Source organism: Nicotiana attenuata, chromosome 6 (genome assembly GCF_001879085.1).
Source record: "Nicotiana attenuata strain UT chromosome 6, NIATTr2, whole genome shotgun sequence".
Classification (NCBI taxonomy): domain Eukaryota; kingdom Viridiplantae; phylum Streptophyta; class Magnoliopsida; order Solanales; family Solanaceae; genus Nicotiana; species Nicotiana attenuata.
Window position 1 is genome coordinate 96,368,511 of NC_031994.1, and position 24,039 is coordinate 96,392,549.

The 24,039-nt window shown below is 35.6% G+C and overlaps 1 protein-coding gene and 2 non-coding genes across 6 annotated transcripts; all 3 read left to right on the forward strand.

Moving 5' to 3' along the window:
• Window positions 8,437-14,410, forward strand: LOC109227532 (telomere repeat-binding factor 1-like). 4 transcript variants are annotated; one of them, XM_019392731.1, is made up of 7 exons: window positions 8,437-8,533; window positions 10,544-10,728; window positions 10,898-11,115; window positions 11,490-11,574; window positions 12,269-12,352; window positions 12,522-12,872; window positions 13,950-14,410. In XM_019392731.1, the coding sequence occupies exons 1-7, from the start codon at window positions 8,524-8,526 to the stop codon at window positions 13,986-13,988; spliced, it is 972 nt and encodes a 323-aa protein (XP_019248276.1). In that variant the 5' UTR covers window positions 8,437-8,523; the 3' UTR covers window positions 13,989-14,410. The 4 variants fall into 4 exon arrangements, with proteins under 4 accessions (XP_019248276.1, XP_019248277.1, XP_019248278.1 ...); XM_019392732.1 differs by having other exon boundaries at window positions 8,438-8,824; XM_019392733.1 differs by having other exon boundaries at window positions 8,438-8,780.
• On the forward strand, window positions 15,484-15,555 carry TRNAP-UGG. Its single transcript has one exon. It is a non-coding gene; the product is annotated as a tRNA-Pro (tRNA).
• On the forward strand, window positions 20,226-20,297 carry TRNAP-CGG. Its single transcript has one exon. It is a non-coding gene; the product is annotated as a tRNA-Pro (tRNA).

The window sequence follows — 24,039 nt, forward strand, 5'->3', positions numbered from 1 at the left end:
ACATTTCTACATACTTTTTCACTAATGTGCAGTAGTTTCCTCATGACTCTTGAAGAGGGATGTCCCATTATCCTATGCCAAAGCTACAATGTATTCTGGTCCAATTAAGTAAGAAGTGAGTGTGTGGGCTTATTTTCTTGTCTTTTATTAGGATCTGCAGTAGTCAGCCCGATCCCCTTCACTTTCCCAGTGGAGATGTCCTGGAACACACAAAATACAGGAAAGAAGGCAATCATACATTTAAGTTCCCTTGTCAATTTAGAGACTGACAATAGGTTGTACTTGAAATTAGGGATATACAACACATTTTTGACTTCCTGATGTTCTCCTATTCTGCAACTTCCAATGTGTGATACTGCTACCTTGGTTCCATTAGGCAAATTTACTATTTTGCTATTATTTTTCATCACTTCCATTGTATCTTATAATAGGCTATAAATGAAGGTCATATGATTTGTTGCTCTTGTGTCTATAATCCAACTGTGAGATCTAGTTCTATCACTTACCAAGCAAGCACTGCAACAGGACATACTTGCCATGTTGGCTGAGGATTCTGACACTCCTTCCTTATTCAGCATCTTCATAATCTGGTTGAATTATTCCTGAGTAACCACCGATGCTAGACGAAAGTCTGATGATGTGGTGGCCCTATCATTGGGTTAAGCTGCAATCATGCTTCCTTGGTGTTGTGGTTGAGCATCTTCTACTGAGGCATAATTAGCATAGTTGAATCATCATTTCTTCTTAGGCTTGAAGTTTGTTAGATAGCCAATAATCTTGTAGCAGTTTTCTCGAGTGTGCACTTTCATTTTGCAAAAATCACAGTACTGATTATAGCCTCTTTTAGGTCTAAATGGGGCACCACCTCTAGTTGTCATTAAGGCATTTGGATCACGTCCCCCAGCCAGATCAGGATAATTTGTCATAGCTCTTTGACTCTCGCATTCCATTAGCATTGAGTAAGCCTTGTTCATAGAGGGAACTGGTACCATCATCAATATCTAACCGCGAGCTTGTTCATATCACTCAATCAGTCCCATGAGGAACTATAATAGCTTCAATCACTCCATAAATGCTATTGACTCATTTGATTTTGCATAGTCACAACCCGGCACTGGTGCTAAGTTATCAAACTCTACCAACAGTAATCGTAATTTTAAGAAATACGAAGAGATCGATGCAGTGCCTTGATTGATAGTTGCAATTTCTTTGTGAATCTGAAAAATCCTTGAACAATCAATTCTGTCAAATTGTTCCTTTAGATCGTTCTAGACGACCGTTGCATTTGTTGAGTAAACGATTCCACTAAGCATCTCTAGTGACACACAATTCATTATCCATGATAATATGATCGCATTGCACCTCTCCCAAAAATCTACGAGAATCGTATCGTAATTTTCCCTTTTGCATGTGCCATCAATAAACCCTAGCTTGTTCTGACCTAGGATCGCAATTCGCATTGCTCGCCTCCAAACGGAATGATTCTCTGGTCCTCGTAGTTGTAGAGAGATTAATACTACTCCATAATTATCATTTGCATTCAAAAATAGAGGATGATTGTGACTGAGTTTTTCCGGCAGTTCATTGTCGACCACTGCCATTGATGTTGTCTTTAGTGAGCTTCTGATGAAAATTTTGAAGATTGAAATGGAGAGACCACACTAATGACCGTGTGGCTCTGATACCATGATTAAACTCACTCACACAGATGGAATTAAGGAGAAAAGTTTGAGCTCAACAGCTTCTTCTTTCATTCAGTAAAGAGAAGAATTAATTACATCTCTGTTTCTATACCCTACACTGCATATATATACACATTCTAACCACTAACTAACATTTAACAGTTAAATCGCGTGTAGGTAGTTACTAATTTCTAATACTAGAGTACACCCACTAACTTAAGTAAATTACACTCAACTACCCTGGTTCGAAGGAGACTTTTTGTTTTTCTCACCTGTATTTTTTGAATATAATGAATTGGATATAGGCAAATCGAATACAGTGAATTGAATACAGTATAAGAATAGCTACGAATGAATATAATGAATTGAATACAATTAAATACCACTGTATGTTTTTAATTTTTTTTAAATACAACCAAATTAAATATACACAGCTGAATACATCATAATACACCAAAATTGTATTCATTGATATAATCTATCCTACGCGTATAACAACAACAACATACCCAATAATATCCCACACCGTGGGGTCTGGGGAGGGTAGTGTGTACGCAGACCTTACCTCTACCTTGTGAGGATAGAGAGGTTGTTTCCAATAGAGCCTCGACTCAAGAAAGCATAAGCACCATATTAATGAAATATAGACAAGAACGGACAGTACCAAAAAGCCATATAAAAGCAAAATAAAAACAACAAGACAGTAAGGTGATCAATAATGAAAGAAAATAATGGTTAGTCATAAAAATCTACTACCAACAGAAAGTGAGACTACGTGCTAATACTACTGTTATGAACACTCTATACTACCTACTCTACTACCCTAATCCTCGACCTCCATATCTTCCTATCCAGGGTCATGTCCTCAGTCAGTTGAAGCAGCGCCATGTCTTGCTTAATCACTTCTCCCACCCTCTTCTTTGGCCTACCTCTACCTCTCGTAGGTCCTCCAATGTCAACCTCTCACACCTCCTCACCGGTTCGTCTGTGCTCCTCCTCCTCACATGACCAAACCACCTAAGTCGCGCTTCCCGCATTTTGTCCTCAATAGGGGCCACACCCACCTTGTCGCGAATAACCTCATTTCTGATCCTAACTAACCTGGTATGTCCGCACATCCATCTCAACATCCTCATCTCTGCTACCTTCATCTTCCTGACATGAGCGATCCTGACTGACCAACACTCAGCCCCATACAATATCGTGGGTCTGACCACCACTCTGTGGAACTTACCCTTAAATTTTGGTGGCACCTTCTTGTCACAAAAAACACCGGAAACGAGTCTCCATTTCATCCATCCCGCCCCAATACGATGTATTCATATCCTACGCGTACGAATACAGAAAATACATGCACCTGGCAATGTAAGTTTTGCTATGGCTAGTAAATATGAAAATCGTAGCTGCGCCAAGTAAATAGTGTCTTAACTATAGTGTTTTTTGAAAATTTCTTTTAAATTAATGAAAAATAATTCAATAAATATAATGTTTTTAGTTCCTTTCTCTTGGAAAAAATAGTTTTTTTTATTTTTCTTCTATTTCTACTTCTTTGAAAAACTAGAAATTTAATTTTCCAATAACAAAAAATAGCTTTTACTACCGTTCAAAACACTTCTCCTTTCTAACCAAACACCCTCAAAAAGTGCTTTGCAAAAGTTTTGTCAAGCATGCTTGCTTGATGTTTTTAATTTGAGTGTAAATTACGTAAGAAAACACATGTAAATATTTATCTCCTACTAGTTTTTTCAATTTTATCTAAATAAAGCATAGTAATTAAAATCACAAAATAGAGAGATGGAGTTTATGAGATCAATAGATAAGTTTTTGTCCATATTGTGGGAATAATATGGAAAATATGAAATTTTACTACTTTAAATAGAAAAGCAATTTTTGCTTTTGTACATGCTTACTAAGGAGAAGCTATTTTTTCATCTCTTTCCGGAAGGGAAAATTTTTGTTACTAGAGCTAGGGGTGTTCATAAAAATCCGAAAAACCGAACCAAACCGAAAACCAAACCAAACCGACCAAAAAAACCGATACTTTTGGTTTGGTTTGGTTTTGATTTTGAATTTTAAAAACGGATCAAATTTGGTTTGATTTTGGTTTTAATAAAAAAATAACCAAAAAAACCGAACCAAACCGACTATAGGAGTAGCTATTTCAAATTTATTATTATACCTATATATATGTATATTTTTATATAAAGTTTCAAAAAATTTATAGTGAATGTTAATCGTTTGCACTTTTAGTACAGTTCTTTACCTTTATATTCTAGTTTGATTGGTAGTTTTCTTTTGTTAAGTGTAAGAATTCATTTCATGTTAAAAAATATATTTTTAATTGAGTCCTTAAATTATTCATCACTATTTGATTCAATTATTATCAGTATATTTTAGTAAATAATAGATTTCTCAAAGGGCAATTGATTTGATAGTATTATGTTGAAAATGTGATCGGCGGAATATATGTTTGGTAGTGTATGGCTTATATTTAAGAAAAAACCGACAAATAACAAAAAAATCAAAAATCCGACAAAATCCGACATAAACCGAATCGAGAAAAAAACGACTTAATTGGTTTGGTTTGGTTCTAATATTTGAAAAACCGACGTGCTTGGTTTGGTTTTTTATTAGGGAAAAATGGATCCAAACCGAACCATGACACTCCTAACTAGAGCAGTTTTTGGCTGAGACGCTTGTCCAATCCACAAATATAAAAGATTAAGGGCCCGTCTGGCCATAATTTTTTTTTATTTTTACTTTTTCTGAATTTCTTTTTTATTTTTTTCGACATAAATATTTGGCCATGAAAATTTTAAATTTCACTAAAAATTAAGGCCCCGTTTGTCGATGAGTTTTTCCAAAATAAATTTGGAATTTATTTTCAAAACTCATGTTTGGCCATATATTTTGGCCAAATTCCAAATCCCAAATCCCAAAATCATCTATTGAGCTTATTTTGGGCCACAATCTCAAAATTTGGGAATTATATACATATTTTTCCAAAATAAAGTTGGAAAATATATTTTGAAAACGTATGTCCAAACACATTTTCATCTTCAAACCAAACTTCACCCAAATCAAATTTTTCAAAATTAATTTGGGATCTATGACCAAACGCTAGCTAAGTTTCAGAACTTTTTAAAAATTTAAAAAACTCCAAAAATCTATTTTTGTTATAAAACAATAAAAGAAGAAGAAGAGTATTGCAGAGAAAAGTAGAGGGAGAGAATTCTTATTGATTTGGGATGAATTACAATGGAATAGAACCCTCTATTTATAGGGAAAGGGTGACTTAGCCACCAAGTAATAAACCCTAGAATCTCTCTAAATATAGACATTCACCATAAATAAAATTCTATTTATAACACTCCCCCTTGAATGTCTATTCAACAGATAATGTGCCTCGTTAAAACCTTAACTAAAATAAAACCCAGTGGGAAAAAAATTCTAGAGAAGGAAAAAGAGTACACATATCTAGTAATACGCCTTTTTGTTGCCTCGTTAAAAAACTTGCAAGGAAAACCCAGTGGAACAAAACCTTGTAAGGGAAAAAGAGTACAACGCGTATTAACTCCCCCTCATGAGAGCATCATTTCACATCCTTAAACATTTGCATTCCAATCTTGTGCACCATCTTCAAAAGATCTTTGGTAGATATTTGATAAACAAATCAGCCATATTAACTTGAATGAATATATTGCACCTTGAAATCATATTCTTGATAGAGATGGATTGTCTTCATATGATCTTGTTGGAATCGACAGTTCAATATCTTCACATAGAGGTGAAAGCTCTTGCTATCATATTATCATGTATATAGTTATAGCAAGATATATTTGTGCACAAATTGCATTGAGGATGTAGTACTTCATGACCATGAATTCTATATGCTTTAAGCAATTTAAATCCTTCGGGGATTGTTAAGTTATATAAGCCATATAATAGACTTTAGATGCATATCAAGTTTTCATGTCATGCTAGACATATAAGATATCGAAAACTGATTGCACATACCATTGACTTATACGTTCAAGTGTTTGAACTACATGTTCAAAACTACATGGCTTTCATATGAAACCAATTCTATTTGAATTATTTCTTCAGACTTAAGATCCTCATATATATATTTAGCGCTATCATAGATGTCGTCGACAAACATTTTATATCAGTTTCAATATTTTTTTCATAAAGACATAACATAGAGATATCTTCATTCATATTTTCAGGTACCTGAATCTCTCTTGAGATTTTATGACGTGTTATGTCATGTGATCTTCTAGATCACTTGCCTCCTTTATTATGATCATTTGCTCATCTTCTTTATCAAGAAGTTTATTTGAAACCGATTTGTCTATATGCTTTAAGCGTACTATAGACTTTGTCGTTCTAGGACTTAATATGAGCATTTGCAATGAGAATATAGTTACTTTCTTTGGGTCAGCAAATGCGTCTTGCATGCTTTGCAATATATTGCAGATGAATTATCCTTTTATGAACTTCAAGTTCATATTATTTTATTCGAGGATCTAGATGTATAAATGATAATTCATTCCATGTAACTTTTTCTCAACTGTTTATCATGTCTCCCCCTCATGTTAGAAAAACTAACTTGTTACCTCAACTTTGAGAATCCACCTTTGTGCGTTATGGTGTTAATCAAAATATACATCGCACATCAATAATAATGAGATAGAATTATTTGGTTCCTGACCCTGAAACCACTTGTGAGGGGAGAATGTAATATACTTTCGTATATAACATATATCAAACTGATATAGATAACTTTGTTCTCATAAGCAATTGTTTAGCTATTAAGTAGAAACACTTAATAAATTATTTTGCTAAACCAACTGTGATGTAAACCAACTTATCAAGATAAACTTTCTTGAGTAAAAGATCTGGAAATTATGCTCTAAATCAAATTATTGAGCAAGTTACCTCGCAAACACCATGTTGCGGGTTAATTATAATCGCACATGTAACCATCTCATAGATGCATCTTATGTGGTATACATGGCAGGTGAATGGGCCCATATTCACCTTTGATATTGCCAGCATTCATGGGATTCAATCCCAATTTTAATTGGTCTATTGATTAATGAGAACATGCAACATAAGAGAATTCATAAAGAACTTTCTCGTTCTTTAATATTTACCCATGTGAATTCTCTATTATTTTTGCACATTATACTTAAATTGATATGGCTAAACCAATTATGCCAACTGATAAATTATCAATATTGATAAACTTCAGATTTACACCATGACGTGTGCAATAATTATCAATAAACTTCAAGTTTATTATGATATGGGTTTTTATATCGATAAATATCCACTTTATTGTGGTATTCTTTTATTTATGTAGTACAAATTGGAGAATAAAGCGGGTAGCTTTTCACATACATATTACCCCGCTACAAGTTGTAGTAATAGAAGATATTAAATCTTTCCTTTATTTATAGTCTCAATATAATCAACCGCTTTCGCGTATACTTTGGAAACTAAATAAGTTTCTTTGAGACTTACTACAACACAATACCTTATTGGTAATCAATTGTGTTTCTCCAAAATAGTAATAATTGGCTCTTCTTGAGCTCTCAATTAATTTTGTACTACCTCATATTCATCAACATCAATATGGTGAATATCTCTTTTAAAGAGAAAGTTATACCATTATAGTTATGGTCAAAATTATATACAAGATATGTTTCTTGCATTAATGTTATTATTTAATAATCACATTACCAAAATATTTTGGCGTACAATAGGTACGTGACCAATGACCATTCATGCCATAATAATGACATTATTTTCTTATATCATCTCAAACCTCCTTCTAGAGATGAGTGTGGTATATTCACTACCACTAGCACGTTCATATTCTTCCAAGAATGAATATGTATTTGTAAACCAGATGTTGTCAAATTCACATCATGAATGGACCACAATCATCTATATGTGCTTTATAAAATCTCATGTCAAATCGATGACAAATAATACTTTCACAAAGTGAAGAATTATTTAGAGAATCCTTATTGTTCTCAGTACCACAATGATGACGATTATAATTTCGTCAATTGCCACGTCCACATCCATTGATACATTCATAGTAATAATTTTGTCTTCTTTCAGACTTATCACATACTGCTATCACATTCTCTTAAGGGAATGAGAATGGAGCAAATTCAATGGGACTGGTTTTCACTTCTTGTGCTCACGATCATACATGACTTTGATCATGGCAAGACATAAGAATTTTACCACTTTGAGTGGTTATAGTTCCTTACTAACTCCAATAAAGTTATAATCAAAATTTATTTTCTTTGCTTGTATTTAAAATCAAAGTATAGAATATAAGAGAAAAATACGGTAAAATACTTACCTTAAATCCAGAATTTAATCATGAAGGAAGTTCATGGAACAATTGACAATGATTATGCTCAATCCCAAAGCTTCTACTCAATTGGTTAGAGTCTCGTGCTGATAACGTGTTATAAAACAATAAAAGAAGAAGAATATTGCAGAGAAAAGTAGAGGGAGAGAATTCTTATTGATTTGGGATGAATTATAATGGAATAGAACCCTCTATTTATAGGGAAAGGGTGACTTAGCCACCAAATAATAAATAAATATAGACATTCACTATAAATAAAATTCTATTTATAACAATTTTCCAAATTTTCACTTCAAAAACACAAAAATTCAAAAACAGCTCCCAACGTAACTCTAATCTTAAAATACCATTCTTCACTTTAAAAAAGTTCACTTTTTTTGGTAAACTCATAGGAGTAATTCTTATGTCGCCAAGGAAACTCACGCCCAAATCTTCTCCACTTTCATGGTGAACTGTGAGTAACGATATGCCTAGAGCTTTTCACCATCTCATCTCAATCCTCGCCGGCAGAAAATATTCCTATTTCCTTAAAATCGTGTTCTGGCATTACAATAGCTGGTAATATTTCAGTTACACAAAACTATAACATCTACTACCACAGCTAATGCGTAAAATTGTACGCCACAACGAATACACATAAAGATAAGCTTTTTTCCAAAGTAATTAAGACTCTAACCACTCCGCCTGCAGACTGTTTTCTGGTGATTATTGATCTTCCTCTGCTCTTTTACACCCTCAATTTCCGGTACTTTTTCGTCAATTGAATTTTAATCTCATTTATTGGACGAAATTAGGGTTTCGATTTCTGATTTTGCATAGTTTGGTTGATGTCTATAGGGGATTCAGTCCTTTACGCTGTGCGAATTACTCGATTAATTATCTATCATGAGCTATAATTTTGTTGAAATTTATTTGGATTTGCTGTTGTGACTAGTAGTTCAGGTGGCGTTTGGATTTGGTTTAGGTTTAGCATTTGGAAGCAATTTTAGGGAAGAAATTTGTGTGTGCTTTTTTTTTTTTTTTTTTGAAAGCACGAGAAAAATCTGCCTTGGTTGTTTTTGGTTTCTGAAATTATTTAGCTTGCAAAATTAAAATTTGCACAATTTTCTTATGATCTCGACAAAAGTACTCAGAATCATTTTGGTCCGATTACATAAAACTCTCGTCACCTTTCAATTTCAACTGAATTTTCCTTGGTTTGATTTGTACGCAAAATATGTTTTCTAAAACCGTATGTGATGCTTTTGATTTCTTGAATTGTGGGTGTGTTTGGTTTGACTGAATTCATCTTCCATAGAAAATATTTTCTTGGAAAATGTTTTCTGTTGTTTGGTTTGTTGAGTGGAAATTTGGCTTTTTAATATATATAAATAGGTTGGAGAGTGTTCTGATGAAACTTTTGAGTATTAGATATTAATAATAATGTTTAAATGTTAGTTGAAGCAAGTAATACCAAGTTAAAGTTAAGGTAGTTGTAAGGAAAATGATTTTCGCTCATAAGTAAGGGAAGTCATTTTCCTCCTTTTGATGGAAAACGTTTTCCATGGAAAATCACTTCAGTCATACCTAACACTAAAAAATGACTTTTCCATGGAAACATTTTCTTGGAAGTCATTTTCCCTCATACCAAACACATTTCCTGTGTCTAGCATGTTGAAAGTTAAGGAAAATAGCGTAGCTCTTAATGTGAAGAATGTATGATCTTAAGCTTATTATACTCTTAAACAGCTGTTCTAGCATTACTTTGAGACGCTTTCTCTCTAGTTACTTAATTTCCTTTCCTTTTGGCTCTAAATGATTTTATCTATGAATGAATGTTTTGTTTTTTGTGCATTGTTGTTGTTTAAAGCCCTTTTTTTAGATTTGATAAATCCAAATATAAAATAATCAGATTGAAGTACTCAGAGAAATGCAGTAATCAATACTGAAAAATAAATGTTCGCAAATCATTTGGAATGTGTTTTAGAAGATAGATAATTATTGTATGGATTTCTTTTTGCATTTTTTGAAGAAGTATTTCCGTGTGTCTTCCAAGATTTTGTTTCTGTGATACTGCACATAGTATCACACATCTGCATTTCTTCCTGATAGTACTGATTATGCCTCGTGGTGGTAGCTTCATCCATGGAGTTGGGAGATCTGTTTATATCTGTTTAGTAGATGTGAACAAATATGCTATGCGATTTTTCCAACACCAATTCATGTAGTTTATGGTTGTTTTATGGTTTTCTTTTTTGTCTCAGCGATGAATGCACTTCTTATCGTAATATGATGTTTATAAGGTTAATATTAATTTATATATTTTATCTGCTGTTTCTTCAAATCATTTTTTATGGACTTATTGTTTATTATAGAAGTTTATGTAACTTTTCAGTTTTATAGCACCCATCATCATCCGTATATGTTGTCCCAGTTATCTTCGTCGGGTGTTTGGTTTGACACACACTATTGGTTTTCTGATAAGGTTTGTTCTGGGAACTTCATTTCCTTAATGCTTTGATGGGTGCACCTAAGCTGAAGTGGACTCCTGAAGAAGAAGTTGCTCTTAGAGCTGGGGTCCTTAAATATGGGCCAGGCAAATGGCGTACAATTCTTAAGGATCCAGAATTTAGTGGAGTGTTGTATCTGCGTTCAAATGTAGATCTCAAGGTAGAGTTTCGCTTTATTCTTTTATTTGTTAATTAATTTTATTCAGTGGAGAGGAAGTTTAGATGTTTCAAGAGTCAGATGATAGTTGTCCAGTATATTCAATTTTCTATAGCTACTTATTTGAGCTGAAGTCTTTTTCACAATGATGTATCTTTGAGATGATGTATAGGACAAGTGGAGAAATATGACTGTGATGGCAAACGGCTGGGGTTCTCGAGAGAAAGCAAAGTTGGCCCTCAAAAGGATGATTCAGGCCCCTATGCAGGATGAGAGTTCTGCGGCTGTTACCTCGGCAGCTGACAGTGATGCGGAAATTCCTGAAGCAAGGCCAGCCACAACTTCTAGAGGCTCTCCGCAGCATGGTGGTTCAAGAAGATCTATCCTAAGGTTATACCTGTTCGTGCTTCTTAGTTGTTACAGCACGACCCTCATGTTGTAATCTTGCGGATTTCGTTGTGTTTATTGATATCATTAGATGTTGGTTTTTCCCCTATTGTCTTGGTTTCAAGAATTTCGCTTTCTCAAAATGTGGTTACAGGCATAAGTTTAGCTAGTTATTCGGCGTTCTGAAGATTGTTCCCTAGACCTCGTGCCTAAAAAGAATGGATGTTTATCAAAAGTTCATCAACTTTCTGTTTACTTAGTCAGTATAACAATTATAAACTAGCATTAGTGGCATTTCATGTTATTCTTATTTTATTTATATGTTTACTTTGGAGGAATAATCTTCTCTAAGTCCTGCTCATTTGTTATTGTTATAGGTTGGATAATCTTATAATGGACGCTATAAGCAACTTGAATGAGCCAGGTGGTTCCTACCAGGCGACCATTTCTACGTACATAGAGGTACTTGTCTTCTTATTGAGCTTCATATGGGAGAACCAAATATGCAAAATTTGGAGAAGTATTTCATTAATTACCATTCACGGCTTTCTTATTGATTTTGAAGGACCTGTAGTGTATGTACTTTGATTTTGGAGTTTTGCTTCTTGTTTTGCTGATTTGTCATTTCTAACAATCTGGATGGTGTTTGGTGATTCTTGCATATTTTCTTTTAGGTATTCTTGGAGTCAGTATAACCAAACCTTAATGTGATTAACGAGTCAACTGCATTTGAAGTGGACTTGCAGAATACCACATAGATGGGTCCTAGAGTATGTATACATTTTGATATATATGGAATGGTACATTGGCCAACTGTAAGATGAACCTGATAGTGCTATATTGTGCTAAATTAACATTATTTTATGTATTTTCTTAATTTCCTATATTATGAGATGGTCCCCATTCCCAAAAAGGGCTTTCCTAATCAGGTCTCCCATGATAATAGTTGGTTCGTCTACCCTGACGATAACACAGAACTTTCTGGGAAATTTGTTTCTTAACAATAAGGTGATGAAGGTCATCAGGTCATGTAAGAAGTTTAAATAAGCCAAACAGGTTAATACTGCTGCAAATTCACTTCCTAACAAAATCATGACTTATTGCTAGATATGTCAGTTTATTTTCTCAAATACTTACTTTCCCCCCCATTTTGTAGGACCACTACTGGGAAACTCCAAACTTTAAAAGGCTACTCTCAGCAAAGCTGAAGTATTTAACTGCAACTGGAAAACTCATAAAGGTGATTTTCAGTTATGTCCTTCATGTTTTCTAGTTATTGCACATCTTGCCCTAAGCTTATAGTGTGAAGCCAGTGAGAATTAGCACTTTGGTTCAAGTTTTTGAATAATTGGTCGTTACTGGTTCTCGTCATGGTTGATCATAATACTCGCAGTATAGTTCTTCTGCAGATGAAGCGGAAGTATAAAGTGGCACCTAAATTGACATTCTCCGACAGAAGAAGAAACCTCCCCCTTCCCCAACTGGATAGCAGTCAGAGGATCTGTTCTAAGGTTGATCAGGATGACATAAACATGCTAACTAGATCTCAGATAGATTTAGATTTAGAAAAGATGAGGAATATGTCACCTCAAGAGGCAGCTGCTGCTGCTGCACAAGCAGTTGCAGAAGCAGACACAGCTATAGCCGAAGCTGCGGAGGCTGCCAGGAAGGCTGAGGCTGCTGCAGCTGAAGCCGAAGCTGCACAAGCATTTGCAGAAGCTGCAATGAAAACACTACAAGAGAGAAGCATCCCAAGGATGGTAAGTCATTTTCCCCTCTCCTTTCTTTCTTTTTTTTTTTTTCCTTTTCCTTTGTGCTTGGAGTCATTTTGGGTCAATCTTTAGAAATCATTGCTTGGAACAATGTTGGTACCATTTTGTATTATTTTCAGTTAACCTTCAACTTTACTTGAGATGAAATGTTGCAAACTTAAAAATAAATGTCGCTACTTAAGTTTGTTTTCTCAACAATGCCGATATAGACTTTAGCATAAGGACCAGAGATGGGAACTATCTTATCGCCAGGCATAATCTCCCCTTGACAGAAATAGTTTCTGTTTCAACCTCACTCACTTGGCCAATGTACTGTTGTCATTTACCATCTGTTTAAATTTAAATAGTCAATAAATTGCTTCACCTAGCTCTGAAAGATACAATCTGAATAATCAGTAATGTGTTGAAAATGAGAAGCTGTAGGCATCACATACTTGTCTACTTATTTTGGCATTCTACTTGTCTACTTATTTTGGCACATGAGAGATTTTTGAACTCTCACTCCTTTTTTATAATGAGACCCTTTTTGTGTTTCTTTCCTTTCTTGAAGCGGAGGGGGTTTGATGTTGGGGAGAGATTTTAAAGGCAGGCACGGTGAGGTGTGAGGAAGCTTCTAAACCATATCTTCCTTAGTGGGTAATCTTGAGTAAGGCACAAGCAGTGATATGCATCTGTACACGAACACACACATTTAGTTATTTGTTTTTTAAATCTCTTTAAATGTGTGTACATGTCAATGCAAATGTGATGTAGACGTCTTTTAAGTTGATTAGGAGGGTATGGTACCTACTTAGTGCTAACTCTGTCATAGTTGATTGAATTTCAGCTATGTAGTTTACTGTGTCTCAATGCAGCAATTGATTTATCCTCTCGTGTGTTGCATGAATGCCTAGTCACTGCTTGTTTCTTATTCCCATTTTTAATTGTTACTCTACCTGAAAATGTGTAGATGATACGGACTTGATTGAACTTACAGAGGTTGTGCTAGATATATGAGTTAGAGCTTTGCTGGATTTTCTATTTTGATTTTTTTGTTTGCTCAGCTAACTCACTTGTTATTGTTAGCTTGTAAATATGGTAAAGAAGTTCGTGGGAATGGAATAATCCCCAGCATGTTGTTAGCACTGAGGTCTTTCTGATGGTAGCAATTTGTATCTCATTTTCACCCGGAGGAGGCTGACGAGCAGTTTCTGGTAGCTGGTGGAGTTCTCTGCAGACTGCGTGTTATGGGTAGGAACCCATTAATAATGTGGTAAGGGTGATCATGTTGTTCTTGATGTTCTTGTTTTTGTTGGGTTGAGCTTTTGTTACTAAATACTTGCCCGTTGAAAAGAGTATAGAGGACTTTGATTGACAAAGTTTGGTTGACAGTTTGAGAGTTGTATAGTTTGTCTCCTGTGTTTGCCTCTTAATCTCACGGTATACCTACAAAATTTGTAATTGTACATAACAATATCATTGGAAGTTATCTCGAATTGTAGAGCTTCTTTCCTCATTATACCAAGATCACTGTTTCCTCATGCTTATTTTGCTTTGTTGTTTTGTAGTTTCCTATTGCATAATCCTTACTTCCAGCTTACAAAAAGCATTGAAGCCCTTATACTTCTATATGGCAAATGACAATAAGCAAAGATGATCCGCTTGGACTTTACTTTCTACTAAAGCACATTTTATTACATGGCTTTATTCTACTTACATCCTTTACATGGGTTGACAATTCTGTATTGCATCACCAAATCTTTGAGTTTGTGCTGGGATTTTTCTCAATATTGCACCAGATAAATGGAAGTGCAAATTTGAAGCAGCCTTTACTATTAAATACCAAAGAGAAATCCATAAGAAGCCTTACAACAAAAATGGAAAAGGATTAATAAGATATTCCATGACAACAAAATCAAGTGCTACTAAAGTGAAGCTGAAGCGTTGATATGCAAAATATAAAAGAGAGACCATGATGAGGAAATTCCTCTGCCAGTTCTCTTCGTCCCTTATAGTACTTCATTCAACAAGAAAGCAGTGCGATCACATTTTCAAAGGTCAGACTCGAGCTAGCCATAAACGTCAGTTTAGTCGAGTTTCGCGAGATCTTGAACGTTAATATGGAAGAACAAGGAAAATTTTGTAATTTTAATTTAGACCCTAAAAATAAGTGAATTTTGAACATTATTGTAAAAGAACAAGAATAATTTCAAAACTTTGATTCCCATAAGTTTGTGCATTTTTCGAATGCTAGGATTTTGTCTCGGCACATGAAATGATATATCGTGGCCCCTTGTGCATAATAGAAGTGAGCAGACATGAATAGAACAAAGGAAATTGTGCTTTAAGTATTGTGCCACAATATTGTTAGACTGAACTAGGAGAAAAGCAATCCAACTAAAATCTAGAGTCGGACTGCTTTAACCCACATTTCCTCGTGGTTCCTTCATCAGTCATAAGTCATCATCTTCTTTAGTACATTTTATTATTGTTCATTCTCCTCTCGTTTTCTCCTTTTGCTTCTTCAGTTTGCTATTTGATGACATATTTTGAACTTTCAACGAACGTCAGAATGAACATTACTAGATATTAAAACAGTTTCCTCATCTAGCGTCAATGAGGGCATTTGGTCTAGTGGTATGATTCTCGCTTTGGGTGCGAGAGGTCCCGAGTTCGATTCTCGGAATGCCCCCACTACTACATACCCACTGTTTTACTTGTTTGGGACTTTTTATCCAGGGTTTAACTCCAGCATTTTTTGTGTGAACTCTAGCAATTTTTATCAACTTCAGCATTTTTTTCTAAACTCCAGCATTTTTTTCTAAACTCCAGCATTTTCTCATGATTTCAATAATTTTTGCGTGAACTCCAGCATTTTTTCGTGAATTTGAATTGTGTCAATTCAAAATCCAGCATTTTTTGTGCTAAACTCAAGCATTATTTCAACAGAATATCCAAATAAACGAAGGAAATAGGGAGAAACTTGTATAGTTGGGATGAATGAGTAGCGGAAGGTGTAGCTATGCAAACACGTGCTTAAGGGTGGCAAGTGGGCCGGTCCGAGCCCGGAACCAGCTCGGGACCGCTGGCCAAACTGGCCAGGACCGGTATTCGTAGGCCTCGTCCGGTCTCGTGTGCCGGTTCAATAGTTTAGGACCGGGACCGTTTGGGACTAGGACCGGACCGGTCCCTGGCGGGCCAAACGGTCCCAACGGTAAAAAAAATTTTAAAAAAATCTGGCTGTTAGAAAAATTTAAAAAACAACTGTTGGGCTGTCAAAAATAGTCGTTGGCTATTTACAAAATAGTCATATAACCCCCCCCCCCCCCCCCCAACTTTATTTTAACCCCAAACTTTTTATAATTATACTTTTTTCCTATTCTCAACTATAAATACCCCCTTATTCTTTCATTTTTCTTACAAAATCATCAATATATCACAATCTCTCTCTAATTTTCTTCTATACTTGCTACTATTGCTTAATTTGTTGTTACAATTTGTGAAAAAATTGTGAAGTTGGTGAATTGAAGTATTCAAGTCTTCAACGATAATCAATTTTCAACAAGTTGTTCGTCAATTCGGTGAACTCATTCCAACTCTTAAGTTTTAATATTATCGTTTTGTTTGTTTTATTTATTTTCTATTACTTGATTAATTAAGATGGCTTCCTTAAAAAAACTTTTTCGTAAAAATAAGGGAAAATTCAAGAGTGGCGAATCTAGTGGTCATGTTGTTCCTCCTCCTTTGCCCCCGGCTCTCCGAACCAAATCTCATATCCGTCCTACACCTGCTATTCTTGATAGCGATAATAGTTTATTACAATTTACTGAGAGTCAATTTTGCCATAATATTGCAGCGGGTGAACAATTAGACTATGAATTAATAAATGCTCTTTATTCTAATCCAACTATTGATGAAAATGATGATGAGGAAATTGATTTTGATGAAACTCAATCGGATGATGATAGACTCACTAGTCCTGCTCCTGATGTCAACCCAACTAGTGATAACCCTGCTAATCCAAATGATGCCCCATCTGATACTCCTGTTACTGCCCCTACTTTTTCTAGACAACCTACCAAACGGACGGAAGCATCTCTTGTTTGGCCATTTTTTACTCAACTAATTCCAGTAAATAAGGCTAAGTGTAAAACTTGTGGTACGGAGTTAGCTTTTAAATATTTTGGATCGCGTGGGGGGGGGGGGGGGGACTTTGGTTAGGCACATAAAAAAATACCCTCAAGATAGAGTCAGATATCTTCGTCTGAAAGCTTTGGCTGAGGGGAAAAGTGTACCTACTCCAAGTCAGGCTGACCCTAGTACCGGTTCAAATCAATTTAAATCGGGAATTAACACTGTTACGGGTGATATTTTATATTATGATCCAAAAGAAGATTGGGATAAATTGGCAAAAATGGTAACTATTATGTGCTTACCCTATAGTTTTTCTTCTGACCCTAACTTTGTGCATTATATTAGAAATTTTTTTAATCCTATTTATAAAGGTTTTCTTTGCACAACCATAAAGAGAGATATTTATAAATATAAACATGAATATGAACAATATTTGCGTTATTTATTTACTTATATAAATTATTGTGTTGCTATTACAACTGATATTGGTAGAAGTGGCTACGACTGTGATTACCTTACTGTTACCAGTCATTGGATTGGATAATGCAAAGGCGTATTATTGCTTATAGAATAATTAATTCACGTCATACAGTGCAGTTTATTGCTAGCACAGTTACGGATATTTGTAGATATTTTTGCATTAGTTATAAAATAATGTCAGTTTCAATGGATAATATTACTAGTAATACAAATGCTATAGCCTTGCTTACCACTACGCTAAATCCTGCTTCTAGTAACATTTTTCATGTTAGATATATTTGTCATATTTATCATTTAATTGTGGGTGGTGATATGGGAATTTTAAATATTAAAATTAAAAAGGTTAAAATGGCTCTTAACTGGCTTTTTTATTCAAACCTCTTAGAGAATATTTTAAAAGATGTGATGATTGTGACCTATGAGAAAGAAAGGTTCCTAAACCTTGTCCAACTAAATGGAATTACATGTACGAAACTTTGGTTGTTGCATATGAATATAGAAACCCCATAAACTCAACATTTAATGCACATGTAAGTGATGATAATGAGCACCTTACGAATGGGGATTGGGCTAATGTTAAAATTCTTGTTGATTTTTTTTAGAAAAATTTCATATTGCTACAAATGAAATTTTTGGGCAATATTATCCTACTATTTCTAACTGTTTAGTTTATATTGCAAAACTTGCTAATTTGTTTGCTCATTTTTTAAAGGGTGGGGAAATTTAAAAAATATTTTTTTCCTTTCCCCCTATCTATGGTGTTGCTGCTTTGTTAAATCCTTGTATGAAATTAGGAGGTCCTCAATTTTGGTGTGAAACTGTTTATAATGGTTTAGCAGTTGAAGCAAATGAGTTGTCTCAACTTCCGAAAGCAATAGCCTCAGTTAAAATAAATGCTCAAACTATTTATAATGCTTATCAAGTTGCATGAAATCATACTAGACCAAATGATCCAACTCCTTCTTCTTCTGATTCTCAGTCATCTACAAGAACTGCGGGAGTACGAGCACTTAGGTTCTGAAGGTTCTAGTAGTAGTGATTTTTCATAACTAAATGAGCTTAAAACTTATTTGTCGCAGGGAATTGATTAAGTGAATCCTGACGGCTCCTTTAATCTTTTGGAATGCTGGAAGGATAAAGAAAAATACTTTCCGGTTCTTTCAAGGATGACCCGAGATATTATAACTATTCAAGCTTCAACAGTGGCATCGGAGAGCGCTTTCAGTCAAGCAAGATTTCAACTCGGTGATTATAGAGCGTCTATAATGGAGAGCTTGGAAAAATCAGTACTTTTAAGATATTGAATCCGTTCGAAAAGAAGAAATTTTGGACTTGCTGAATCACAACCAGAGGAAGACGAAGCTTACGAAGAAATGCTAGCTGAACTTGCGGAGGATGCTGCTTCGCCCGGAAGCGGTGATGACCAAGCTACTTTTCCGCCACCACCAACGGAAATTCCTTCGGACCTTGAAAGATTTATGAAGTTTGTAAGAGATACCATATAATTTGTATGAAAAAATTAGTATGTATTATGTAACTTGTATTTTGGCACATCTTAATTAGTTTCTTTATCTTCTCAATGGTGGTATTAGCACCTTATTATGCTCATCCCATAGGGGGGAGGAAGACTAAGAAATATATTGTCATGTTTTTTAATGCTATAATAAAATTACAAGTTCTTTGAATATCACTTTAAAATTTTTTTGTCTTTAAATTTGAATAAAAAAATTTAGGTCACAATTCTATAATAAAATTTACAACGCCAATATTTTTTTTAACATCTTTTTGTCTCTAATTTCTATTTAATTCAAAAAAAAAAAAAATTAGCCGTTGGGCCCACTTCACCCGCGAGCCCGGCCCATTTAGCCCGGGATCATGAATTCGTCGGCCCGGTCCCGGGCCGGTTCATACAAAAAGACCGTTTGGCCCGTTTATTTTGGGACCGGCCTGGGACGGGGACCGTTTGAACCGGCCCACTTGGCTTGTTTAGGGACACGAACCGGCCCACTTGTCACCGTTACACGTGCTATAAAGATTATCAGAACTTGTTATTAGTTTGTGGTGGGGTGGTCGTTCTTCTTTGACTAGGACGTGGGAGCCATGATACTCCCTCCGTTTACTTTTACTTGGCCTGTATACTAAAAATCGATTTTCATTTTTACTTGTCACTTTACGCATATGAACAGAAGACAAATTTTTTTTCCCTGTTATACTCACAGTATTTATTACTCATTTCAAATTATTTTCTCAAATCCAATAAAATATGTGTATCATGGTAAATTACGCACTTTACTATTATTTCTTAAGGGGCGTGAAAAGTCAAAACGTGCCAAGTAAAAATGAACGGAGAGAGTATATCTTAACACGAGGAGGAAAAAAAGCATAGCAAGGGAAAGGTAGCTACGCTAGAAACTAGTTTTTTCGTATTTAGTTTAGGGATAATGTTTGTGTATAATGACTAAATTTCAATTAGTTTTAAAACTTTGGCTATTTTTCAGAACTGGTCATCCCTCTCTATTTTGAATGTTTTTTTTTTAGGTGATTAGATCCTCTTCCATAACAATTTGATCTCAATACATTTACATTGAATCAATTATATATTCTTTACCCAGTCATACTAATAATAATAATTATAAGAATATTCCTTTTCACTAAACCACAAAAAAAAAAAAAAAAAAGAAAGGGTCTAGTTGTTAAATACGGCGTGGTTACAAATATGAATGCAGAAGCAACTGCATCAAAACAGCTGGGCATTTGGTCTAGTGGTATGATTCTCGCTTCGGGTGCGAGAGGTCCCGAGTTCGATTCTCGGAATGCCCCATCTCTATCTTTAAATTTTTTTGCAACCAGTGCACGTAAGTTCATACTGGCTAAACCTAAACACACATATCTTTCTACTTCCCCATCTTAAATTTTCTTACTATACCCACTAGATACTAGTTGATAAACTGCTGGAAAATCAGTTTAAACCATTTTGCCTAAGCTAGAATTAGGATACCACTTACTCCGGAAAAAAGAATAGCACGAAAGTAACGGGGTTCAACTTGAATAATAAAATAATATTCGGTTTAAATTTTGACATAGAATTAAAATAAAATTTACGCATTTAGAAACTATATAAAAAGTACTTTAAGTTACCATAGTTAGAAATTCAAAATATTTGCAAAAAAAGTGTTCAAAAAATGCATAAATCAAAACAGATGGAGTGCATGTAATTGTTTTGCCAGGATTGTTAGTTTATTATTTTTTTGCAACCAGTGCACGTAAGTTCATACTGGCTAAACCTAAACACACATATCTTTCTACTTCCCCATCTTAAATTTTCTTACTATACCCACTAGATACTAGTTGATAAACTGCTGGAAAATCAGTTTAAACCATTTTGCCTAAGCTAGAATTAGGATACCACTTACTCCGGAAAAAAGAATAGCAAAAGTACGGGGTTCAACTTGAATAATATTCGGTTTAAATTTTGACATAGAATTAAAATAAAATTTACGCATTTAGAAACTATATAAAAAGTACTTTAAGTTACCATAGTTAGAAATTCAAAATATTTGCAAAAAAAGTGTTCAAAAAATGCATAAATCAAAACAGATGGAGTGCATGTAATTGTTTTGCCAGGATTGTTAGTTTATTATTTTGCTAAAGAATCCACACTGAGATTGTTGTTCTGAAAATTGCAGTATTGTATTGTGGTATTGCCTCTCAAACAGTAATACAGTACAACTTGGGGCTTAGAGCCATGTGCAGACAATTTAATTTAGCAGAGCCAAAATTTATTTCCTTCATTGAATATTTTACGCAGACATCTAGCATAGTTCAGACCTAACTCTGCTCTGTCAAATACTACTGTAATATACCATACTTAATGCTCGACTTTCAGAGTTCTTTAGCACTCCCATGCAAGTAGGCATTCTGATCTTTATTCATATGAGCACTCAGCCAAATGCTTTTTATTAATACTACAACATATTGCAGGCCAAGATTCTTTCTGATCAAATTAAGAATACCAAATGGCAGGATAACATGAAGCTGGTTAACTGACCATGGTCTCTCTCTTTTTTTTTAATATAAAAATAATAATTGTGGTGTCTGAGTTAGCTTGAGCATACCTCGACTATTTCAGCGCATACTGGATATTAGTGCCGGCTTAACCATGAAGCAACTAATGTTGTTGCTTTAGGCTCCCAAATTTGGGGCCCCCATTTTCTAGATGTCACGACCCGGAATTTCCCCACCTTCGGGACCGTGATGACGCCTAACATTTCACTTGCTAGGCAAGTCAACGTTAGTTATATTTGTTACCCAGTTTTAATAATTCAAATTGAATTATAACAAAATGTATACGGTAAAATCATGTGCCCCCGATTTTGCGGGCCCGAAGGCCCACCACGAGGAACAGAAGACTCGCGTCGAGGAATAGACTCATTATGGACCGAGTTCGAGTCCGAAGGCAGAACACGAGGATTGAAGATTTAAGTGCTCAAGGAACGTTGGGGACCAGTGTGATCAACCCCGAGATGATGCCATTATAAGTTTGTAACAGAATGAGCAAGATTCCTACCACGTCCCCAAGATCATGGCGTAAATTCCGGAATAGATTTGCACGAATCCATACTAGGCGGTTAGACAGTTGTCTCAATAGGATTCTTTACTGTAAATAGAAATGTACCTTATTTAGGGTTCCCCCATTATATAAACGGGACCCCAATCATTTGTAACCATCATCAATCATTGGCAAAGAATATACTCTCTTACTTTTTGGCTCATATTTCGTTAGAATCATCTCTTTACTTAATTGTTCTTGCTTTAGTGTTCTTAACCAACCTCGAGGCCACCTTAGCTCGAGGTCGAGACCGTCTTGCACGCTGGTTTGATTCTACTTATTTCCTTCATTTACATGCTAGTTTTCTTGGTTATTAATTGGTATTGAACTAAATCACGTATCTATAAAACATAAAACCGAATACTTTTGATATTGTTGACATTTGTGGCACCATCTTCGGCCATGACTCTCTCCTGCTGCTCCAATACCTGCCAATAGCAACAAATTAGTAAGGGGTTGTTTGGTACAGCGGTGAGATATCCTAAGATATCCCATGGGATTAGCTATCCACCTTCTATATGGGATAGCTAATCCTACTATTTTAGTGTGAAAGTATCCCGATATTAGCTAATACCTCAGACCACACATGGATAAAGTTAATCCATCCTTATCCCATGTACGAAACGACACCTAACAACTTTATTTAATAGCCGTCTTAGACGCCGAATTGGACCAACTTAAAGAGCCTAAGGGCTGACCTAAAAGAAACAAAGGGCCAATATAAAAGAGCCTAAGGGCTGAAGCATGTAGAGTTAGAGACCTTGCTCTCACTCAACTCGGACTCAAGAGTCCCATCATCCCGAGCTCACATCAGATCGACTTAAGCTTAGCTCGAGGATTAATAAAAATTTAAGAAGTATTCTGTTATAAGTTCAAAGATCGCCCATTGATTATTAAAAAACCTAAGGGTTTGTTCTATTTAGAATCCGAGCCAATGTTCACTTGATCATTGAAGTTATCAAAACTTTTCACAAAATGAAGACAAAACAAAATCCAATACAAATCGGAGGTGAAGCAAAGGGAATTCTTTATATTTATAAAGGGTATTTACAATAACCACGAGGGGCCTTACACAAAAACAAAACCCTAAGAACCTAATCTACTATAGGGGCCACATCCTCAGGAACCACGTCTTTGGAAGCCACATCCTCGGGAGCTGCATCTTCGGGAGCCGCATCTTTGGGAACCTCCTCTTCGGGGACTCCATACTCATCTCCCCCGCTCTAACAACCACTAACAACATCTTCATCATCGGAAGAAATGAGAAACCTGGCATCGGTTTCCATCGCCCTAGCTTGGGCTATCTCTTCAGTGAGGTCGAAACCTCGGGCATGGATTTCTTCGAGGGTCTCCCTCCGGGATTGGCACTTGGCCAAATCATTACTCCATTTTTCCCAGTTGGAGGCCTCCCTTAGCTCTGCTTGAACAGCCTCAGCATCCCTTAAGTACACGGCGATGGTTTTATCAGCCATAGCCTTCGTCCTCTCCACTTCGGCCCTGGCTTCAACAACTTCGACCCCGGTTTCAGCAAGTTTGGCCTCGAGGTCCCCGATCTCATTGGCGTGGGCCAGATTTTTCTCTTTAATGCCTCAGGATGAGTCTCAGCCGAGGCCAGTTGGGCTAGAGCAGCCTCTTTATCAGCAACAAGTCAATCCATGTTCTCCTTCCATCGGTGGCAGTCAGCCTTAACCTGATCGACCTCGCCCCGAAGCTGCCCGATCATCTCCAACTTTTGTTGCAGCTGAGACATTGAAGTATTAGCCTCCACAATAAGTCCAGGAAGACCATACTCTTTCAAAATTACGGTTACCTGCTTTTCTAGCTCGACCTCGTCTTTGCGAGCTTTGGCCAAATCAACCCGAAGGTCCTTGAGCTCCTCCTCATTTTGGCTACAAATGAGCCTCAAGGCCTTCTCCTCATCCGAAGACTTCCTGACCTCAGCCTCATATTGGC

Bases quoted from the DNA above. Each gene is read 5' to 3' on its own strand.
- LOC109227532 (XM_019392731.1), top strand. The intron at 11,575-12,268 runs GTACTTGTCTTC...CCCATTTTGTAG, and splicing joins CCATTTCTACGTACATAGAG to GACCACTACTGGGAAACTCC. The intron at 12,873-13,949 runs GTAAGTCATTTT...TGTTATTGTTAG, and splicing joins AGAGAAGCATCCCAAGGATG to CTTGTAAATATGGTAAAGAA.